This window comes from Anser anser (assembly GCF_964211835.1).
Source record: "Anser anser genome assembly, chromosome: 2".
Taxonomy (NCBI): Eukaryota; Metazoa; Chordata; class Aves; order Anseriformes; family Anatidae; genus Anser; species Anser anser.
In genome coordinates this window covers 162111029-162119151 of record NC_139721.1, presented here as the reverse complement: position 1 = coordinate 162119151, position 8123 = coordinate 162111029, and the positions used below count along the sequence as shown (strand labels likewise).

General features: G+C 71.5%; 1 protein-coding gene across 3 annotated transcripts; it reads left to right on the top strand.

The window, feature by feature from the left end:
- The first annotated feature begins 144 nt into the window (after positions 1-144).
- Positions 145-5980, top strand: CSPG5 (chondroitin sulfate proteoglycan 5). Of its 3 annotated transcripts, none has more exons than XM_083825198.1 (5): positions 145-365; positions 1348-2602; positions 3224-3412; positions 4052-4124; positions 4423-4839. In XM_083825198.1, exons 1-5 carry the CDS (start codon positions 299-301, stop codon positions 4429-4431), a joined length of 1593 nt encoding a protein of 530 aa, XP_083681324.1. In that variant the 5' UTR covers positions 145-298; the 3' UTR covers positions 4432-4839. The 3 variants fall into 3 exon arrangements, with proteins under 3 accessions (XP_083681324.1, XP_083681323.1, XP_083681322.1); XM_083825197.1 differs by having other exon boundaries at positions 4324-4839; XM_083825196.1 differs by lacking the exon at positions 4423-4839 and adding an exon at positions 5492-5980 and having other exon boundaries at positions 147-365.
- Positions 5981-8123: the final 2143 nt, after the last annotated feature.

Here is an 8123-nt window from a genome sequence, read left to right as displayed (position 1 = left end):
TCCCGGTGCCGGGATTTGGGGGGGGGGGGGGGGTGTCCCGTCCCGGCGCCCCCATCTCGGCGCCCCCCAGTCCCCGCGGGCGGAGCCGGTGCCGCCCGCCCGCCCCCAGCCCGGCCCGGCCCGGCCCCCCCCCGGCGCGGAGCTCGGCGGCGGCGGCGGCGGGCTCCGGAGCGGGCTCGGGAGCGGGGGCTCGGGCGGAGCCGCGGCCGCCCGGTGCCGGTGGCGCTCCCGGTGCCGGTCCCGGTGCCGGTGGCGGTGGCGGTGGCGGTGGCGGTGCCGCGGCCCCGTCCATGCCGCCATGGCCCCCCCGCCCCGCGCCGCCCTCGCCCTGCTGCTGCTCGCCGCGCTCGGCCCCGCCGCGCCCGGTACGTGCGGGGACCTGGGGGGGGGGTCCGGGGGGGGGTTATGGGGGGGGGGGGGCTATGGGGGCGTTATGGGGGGGGGCCGCATCCCCCCTGCCCGGGGCCGGGTCCCGGCGGGGCCGAGCCCACCTGTGGGAGGGCGGGGGGCGGCCCCCGGCTCGCAGGGCTGGGCAGGGGCCGGGGGGGCTGCGGCGGGGGGGGGGGGGGGGCCGGGTCCTGGTGCGGGGCTGGGGTCTGTTGGGGGGGGCTGGGGTCTGTTATGGGGGGGCTGGGGTCTGTTATGGGGGGGCTGGGGTCTGTTGGGGGGGGCTGGGGTCTGTTGGGGGGGGCTGGGGTCTGTTAGGGGGGGGCTGGGAGCCGTTATAGGGGGCTGGGGTCCCGTTATGGGGCGCTGGGATCCCGTTATGGGGGGGCTGGGATCCGCTATGGGGGGACTGGGATCTGTTTTGGGGGGCTGGGATCCGCTCTTGGGGGGGCCGGAGCCCCCCCCCCCCCCCGGAGGGACTCGATCCCCTCGCAGGGACTGGATCTCCTTGCCGGGGGGGGGATGGATCCCGTTATGTGTCTGGGGGCGGGGGCCGGATCCCCTTGCAGGGGCGGGATCCCATGGTTGGGCGGGGGGGGGGAGGACTGGATCCCCTGGCATGTGGCAGGATCCCCTCGGCAGGGACTGGATCCCTCTGCAGGGCTGGATCCCCCCCCCGGGGGGGGGGGGGGGCTGCATCCCTCCGTTCGGGGGCCGGATCCCCTTGCAGGCGACTCGATCCCTCTGCAGGGCTGGATCCCCGTGCGGTGGGGGGGCTGGGGGCCGACAGGAGCCCCCGGGAGGGGCCGGGGGCAGCGGGGGCGATGCTGGGACCCCCGGGGGGGGTCACGGCTGGGGGGGGACCCGCTGCAGGCCGGGGGGGGGCTCCCGGTGCGAGGTGGAGCCCAGGGGGTGCGCGGGGCCCCCCCCGACACCGCTGTGTCCTTGTGCTCCCCGCAGCGCCCCAGTGGCCCCCCCGCAATGGCAGCGAGGCTGAAGGCAGAGGCTGGGGGGGCTCCCCGGAACGGGACCCGGCGAGCGGAGCCCCCCCGGGGACCCCGAGCAACGGCACCAGCCCCGGGGGGGCCCCGTCGGCCGGCGACACCCCGCTGGGACCCCAGCTAGAGCCCCCCGGGGGGGGCACGGCCTCCACCACGGACCCGGCCGGGCGCCTCGCGGGGTGCCCGGGGTGTGCCGGGGAGGGCGACGCCAGCGCTCTGCCCCCCACGCCCGGCTCGGCGGAGGGCAGCGAGGCGGCCACCGGTGTCACCTGGCCCGGCGACGGCGGCGCGGTGGCGGTGGCCATCGGCAGCCCCGAGGAGGCCGGCAGCGGCGAGCAGCCCACGCGGGCCTCGCTGCACGGAGCCGGGTTCCTGGGGGGGCTCACGGCCGCCCCGCCGAGCCTCCCCGGCCTCCCCAGCCCCGGCCTCCCCAGCCCGGGGCTCGGCACCGGTTCGGCCGAATCCGACCTGCTGCTGGCGGCCGGGGGCTCGGCCGCGGTGCGGCCCCCGGTGCCGGGGGACTCGGGGCGGGAGCTCTGGCTGGCCTCATCCAGCCCGGCCCCGGCGCAGGGGGCTCGTGGCCGCACGGACCGGACCTGGCTGGACGTGCAGGAGCCCGTCACTGCCACGCCGGGCACGGCCGAGCCGCCGGCGCCCGAGATCATCGACGTCGACTACTACGACCTGTTCGAGGGCGGCGAGGGGCTGGGGGGCGGCCGGGGGGCGGCCGGCTCGGCGAGGCGGGAGCCGGGCGGCGGGGCCACGCCGTGGGCCCTCCACGAGCTGTACGACGACTTCACGCCCTTCGACGAGTCCGATTTCTACCCCACCACCTCCTTCTACGCCGAGGGGGACGAGGAGGAGGAAGAGGAGGACGAGCTGGAAGAGGAGGATGAGGAGGACGAGGAGGAAGACGGGGGCCTGGAGGACGAGAACGGCTACCGGCCGCCCGCCTCGGCCGTGCCCCGCGTCCCGCCGGCACCGCGGGGACCCCGACCCAGCGCCCGGCCGCCGAAGCCCCCCGGTGCCGCGGGGGGCAGCCCCCCAGCACCGCCGCGGCCCGGGGAGCGCCTGGTGCCGGAGAACGGCACCGAGTGCCGGAGCGGCTTCGTGCGGCACAACGGCTCCTGCCGCTCCGTCTGCGACCTCGTCCCCAGCTACTGCCACAACGGCGGCCAGTGCTACCTGGTGGAGGGCCTCGGGGCTTTCTGCAGGTAGGGACGGGGGTGTCGGGGGGGCTGCTTCGCCCCGGGCCGCGGCACGTGTCGGGGGGCACGTCCCCGTGGAGGACATCGGGGAGGCCCCGGCGGCCTCCTGGAGGAGGGTGAAGGATTTGGGGCGATGCTTGGCTTCCCCACAGCTGGCCCATGTCCCATTCCCTGGGGCCGTGTCCCCTTGCCTGGGGCTGCGTCCCCTTCCCCGAGGCCACGCCGGGGGCCGGGGGCTCTCCATCGCCCGCCGCATCCGCGCGGGAATTGGGTCAGGGCTGCGCGGACGAGGCTCCGGCCGCGGCGCCTGTCGGGATTGCGCCGGGGAGGGCTTGGCACGGGGGGGGGGGGACGGGGATGCTGCCCCGGGGAGGGCTCCACCAGGGCTGTCCCTGCGGGACCACCCTGCCTTTGGGGGGGTGCCAAGGACAGGCATCGCCCCAGCGCTGTCCCCCCGTGGGGACACGCGCTAATCCCACCCCCGCCGGCCGCCGTAATCCCCCCCGCTCGGTCCCGACCGCAGATGTCGGCTGCCCCCGGCGCCCCCCGAGGATGCTCGGCGGGTTCGGGGTCGGTGGTGGTGCTGGGGGGGGGGGAGAACGGGACCCTGACCGCGTCCCCTTGCAGGTGCAACACGCAGGACTACACGTGGCACAAGGGGACGCGCTGCGAGTCCATCGTCACCGACTTCCAGGTGCTGTGCGTGGCCGTGGGCTCGGCCGCCCTGGTGCTGCTGCTGCTCTTCATGCTGACCGTCTGCTTCGCCAAGAAGCTCTACCTGCTCAAGACGGAGAACAGCAAACTGCGCAAGACCAAGTGAGTGGGGCGGCGGGGGGGGGGGGGGGGGGCACAGGACAGGTCCCCAAAGCGCCCGTCCCCGTGTGCTTTTGGGGTGGCACAGGGCAGGGGGGGGAGGTGGTAGAAACGCCGCTGCGTGGTTAATCCTTTCGAGTCGCTCTGGACTGGCACCAGTTCACCTGGTCCACTGGGAACTGGGGCCACTGGGACGGGGGGGGGCCATGCAGGGGCTGTGATGGGGTGCGGGGACCATGGCGGGGGGGGAGGGCGGCTGCCACCGCCCCTCTGGGGACGCTTTGGGGTGGCAGGGTTGGTGTGGGTGAAGGTCGGGGTCTGCCCCCCCCCCCCCGCCAGCCACTTATCCCCGTGTCCCTGGAGCCAGGCGAGGAGAAAGCGCTCCCAGCGCGGGTCCCTAATGAACTGTTAATTAGCGTTTGCCTGGGCCAAGTGTAATTAGCAGCGAAGCCTGTGCCAGCCCTTGCGTCCCCCTCTGCCTCCGCTGCTCCTGCCTGCTCCCCCAACCTGGGGGCATCCCCCCCCCCCAGGCCCCCATTCCCCCCCCAGGCGCTCAATGGGGACCCCCCCCCCCAAAAAAAACCCCACAACCCCATGGCACCGCTGTGCTGCGGGCGCTCACCGCCGTGCTCCCCCCGGCAGATACCGCACCCCGTCCGAGCTGCACAACGACAACTTCTCCCTCTCCACCATCGCCGAGGGCTCCCACCCCAACGTAAGGATGCTCGGGGACCCGGGGGGGGGACACACACCGGGGGGATGTCCCCATCCCTGTGCTGCTGGGCACGGGGCGGGGGGGTCGTGGCCACGGGTGGGGGGTGCCTGCCGGAGCAGGAGCTGCCGCGGGGTGCGGGAGGTGGGCGCCGGGGTCCCCGGGCTGCGCCCACCGCCGCCGCTCTTTCGGGTTGCAACAGAGAGACGCCAAGTGCCTCGCCGCCTGCGAGCCGCAGGAGGAGCGCGGAGCCCTCTAGCCTCGGCCTTAGCCGTTTTCCCCGTCTTTCGACCGATTTTAGCACCCGTAGTGCCTGCGAGAGACCCCGGCAGGAGGCTCCCGCCGCGGCGAGGCCCCGGCCTCAATCCTGTGCCGGTCCCCGGGAGCCAGGGGGGGGGCCGCTGCTCCTTGCTGTTCCCCGTGCCCCCGTCCCCGCCGGGACGCTGCGGTGCCCGGCTGGGGGCTGCGTGATCCCCAAACCGGAGGGGGGCAGCAAGGGGGGGGACGCCCCAGGAAGGGGTTTTTGGGGTGCCAGACCGCGGGGATGCGCTGCGGCCCGGCGGCACCAGCCGGTCCTGCCCCAAGAGCGGTGGCAGCGCAGAGGGGACGGTGTTGGAACACGAGGGGACGCGGGGACGAGCTCTGCTAACCCCGGGCAGCGGCACGGGGCTGTACGCTAACAAAACGCAATAAATCCAACCCCGCGGGGCTCCTGCCAGCGCTGCCTGGGGTCGCTGCTTGTCCTGGGGGGGGGACACACGGCGGCTCGGGGTGGGCATGGCTTTGGGTGCTGGAGGTGCTGGGGGCTCTCCTGGGAGCGAGTGATTGGGGACGGGTCGGACCCTGTTGTCTGCCCTTCCCGTGGGCTCAGCCCCCACCAGGATGCGTGCGGGGGGGGGATTTTTATTCCCCTCGGTGCCCTGTAAGAGGTTGGGGGTGCGGGCAAGGGGGCAAGGCGGTGGTGGGACACCGGGGTGCGTGGCGGCCTTTCCGTACGTAACGGGGCTTAGGAGATGGAGAGGGACTTCGCCAGGGAGTAGGGACGGGATGAGGGGCAGAGGTTTTAAACCCAAGGGGGGAGGAGATCCTCACGGGGGAGTGGGTGCCCATCGCTGGGGGTGCCCAGGGTTGGGGTGCTCGGGGCTTTGAGCACCAGGAGCTTGGGGGAGCCCACGGCGGGGGGATTGGAGCGGTTGGCGTTGGGTGCCCATCGCTGGAGGTGCCCTAGATTGGGGTGCTCGGGGCTTTGAGCACCGGGAGCTTGGCGGAGCCCACGGCAGGGGTGGCACGGGGCGGTCCGTGGGGGTCCGGCCACAAAACTGCCCAAGCACGGGCCCGGCACAGCAATCTCTCCCCTCCTCTCTCCCCAGGACGACCCCAACGCCCCCCACAAGCTGCAGGACTCCCTCAAGTCCTGCCTGAAGGACGAGGAGCCACCGAGCATCCACAGCGCGGCGCCGGCCCCGCAGGAGGGCGGCAAGGGGGAGCCGGGGGGCTGCGGGGTGCCCTGCCTGCACAACAACCTGGCGTAGGGCGCGGGGGGGGGCCCGCCGCCCGCCTCCGTGTCCGCCCCCCCCCCCTCCCACCCGTGGCATGCTTTGGTGTGTTTTGTACAGAGGAACAAAATAATAATCGTACGAAGCCGGAGGCCGAGGGCGGCCCCGGCTGCGCCGTGTCGTTGGGGTGTGTGCTTTGTGCTCCGTGTCTGCCGCTTGGGTCCGTTCCGCGCTGTGATTTCTAAACCTTTGCTGTTACGCGACCGACTTTTTTTGTACTTTTACCCCCACTTTTTTTGAAATATGAGTAAAAACAACAAAAAAAAGGGAGACCTTGAAATAAAACAAATTTTTTTTTTTTTTTTTTTTTTTAAACTTAAGCCTCTTGCCGGTGTCTGCGCTCTCCCAACCCAGGTTGTGGCTGCTAAGCCTAACCCCAACCCTAACCCTAACCCTAACCTTAACCTTAACCCCAACCCCAACCACAACCCTAACCCCAACCCTAACCCTAACCTTAACCCCAACCCCAACCGTAACCCTAACCCTAACCCTAACCCTAACCTTAACCCCAACCACAACCCCAACCCCAACCCTAACCCCAACCCCAACCCTAACCCCAACCCTAACCTTAACCTTAACCCCAACCCCAACCCCAACCCTAACCTTAACCTTAACCTTAACTCCAACCCCAACCCCAACTCCAACCCCAACCTCAACCCCAACCCCAACCCTAACCCCAACCCTAACCCACCCCCCGGGGTCCCATCGCCCCCTGCCCCATAGGGGTGAATGCCACCTGGGGGGGTGGGCAGCGTGTGACCCGTCCCTTTTCCGTGCCCCCCCCTCCATTTGCTCTGTCCCCATCCCGGCACAGGGTCCCCCCACAAGATCTGTGTGCGTGGCGGCGCGGCCGTCACCCGCAGCGTGCTCCCGGTCACCTCCGCTGGACAGAGACGGATGCTGGCGGTGTCACCTCTGTGTCCCCACCAGCTCACGAGGTGCCCCAGCAGGGACTCGCTCCCTGGGCAGCTCCGACCCTGTTTGGGGCTGAACCACGGCGAAGCCGATTTTCCACGCGGCCTGCAGCCTCCGATAGCGCCGATCCTCCCGTCCCCAGCGAGCCGACCGGAGCAGGAAGGAAAAACTCCTGGTGGCTTCGGTGGCGTTGGCCACGCTGCTGGCGGCGTAAACCAGAAGCGCCGCCGCTATTTCCACCGCCCGTCCCTGGGCTCCCGGGGGGGGGACGCGGCCCCGTGGCTCCCCGCCCGCCCGCGCCTGCCGGAGAGGAGCTCGCTGGCTCCTCGGGAGAGAGAGAGGAAATTAAGCAATTAATCAACACGCGATTTTCAGCGTGCCGTGCGTTAGGCACGCGGGACGGCGAGCTCCCCAGGGCCGGGCAGCGCTCAGGCTGCAGCTCGTCGCCTTTTGGCTGCTCGTGGCGCTCGCCATCGGCTGCTGGATGCTTAATTCCCAGCCCCAGCCATGGGCTGCTGGATGCTTAATTCCCAGCCCCAGCCATCGGCTGCTGGATGCTTAATTCCCAGCCCCGTTTTGGGGATTAACGCCCGGGAGCTGGCACGGTGCAGGCAGCTCGGCACGGCCCCTGCAGCCCCGTTTCGGAGCCCTCTCGCCCACCCAGACCCCCCCCACGGGTTTCTCGCAGGAACACAACCTCCCTTCCCCTCTCGTGCCCTGGTGCCCATCTCACTCCGGGGTCCGCGTCCCTCGCCGTGCCTCAGTTTCACCTCCAGCCGCCGGCACGTCCCCATCCTGCTGCCTGCCCGGGGCTTGCCGGAGGACGGAGGAGCCCCGCGACTTTCCGTCCCCGCGGGGGAACGTGCCTCCTCCCAACACACGGGCTTCACCCAAAGACCCAATCGCTTTTAAACGGAGAGGTCACGGATGGCCTTTAAATTTAAATGCCTCGCTGGTTTCCTGGGGGGGGGGGGGGGTGGCCCTTTGTGGCTGGGCGACGGCTGGCACGGGACCACGGGTGCCGAGGAGAGGGGACTGGCACGGGAGCCGCGGTTGTCCTCCTCCCTCCGTCGTCCTCTTTTCTCCGTCGGACACGTCCCGGGAGCAGCGCGGCGGCCCCGAGACAAGGAGCCTTTCTTCCCGCTGGCTGGCGCGGGCTGCCCGAGACAAAGCGGCCGCAATCCCGACGGCGTAAGGGGCACGGAGGTCGGGCTGGTGGGACCGTTCCCAAACCCTCCTCGGCCTCCTGGACCGTCTCTGGGGGCTGCCAAAACCCCATCCAGCCCCAGACGCACACACGGGGGGGCGGCTCCTGGTGACCCGAGGGCACTGCGGGGGGGACGTGTGTCCCATGGGGGGGTCGTGGGGCAGCTCAGCTGATGTCCATTTCTTCCTGGGCACTAAGGGGAGCTCCCAGGTGGTGCCCGCAGGGCCAGGACACGCAGGGACCTCGGCAGCCGCGGACAGGGGGATGCCACCAACTCTTCCTTCATCCCAGCCGCACCCTAACAGGGAGCGAACCCAGCACGAG

Excerpts from the sequence above, each read along its gene's own strand:
- CSPG5 (XM_083825196.1), top strand. The coding sequence starts at position 299 with ATGGCCCCCCCGCCCCGCGCCGCCCTCGCCCTGCTGCTGCTCGCCGCG. Across the intron at positions 366-1,347 it reads GCTCGGCCCCGCCGCGCCCG|CGCCCCAGTGGCCCCCCCGC; the intron begins GTACGTGCGGGG and ends TGCTCCCCGCAG. Across the intron at positions 3,413-4,051 it reads AGCAAACTGCGCAAGACCAA|ATACCGCACCCCGTCCGAGC; the intron begins GTGAGTGGGGCG and ends TCCCCCCGGCAG.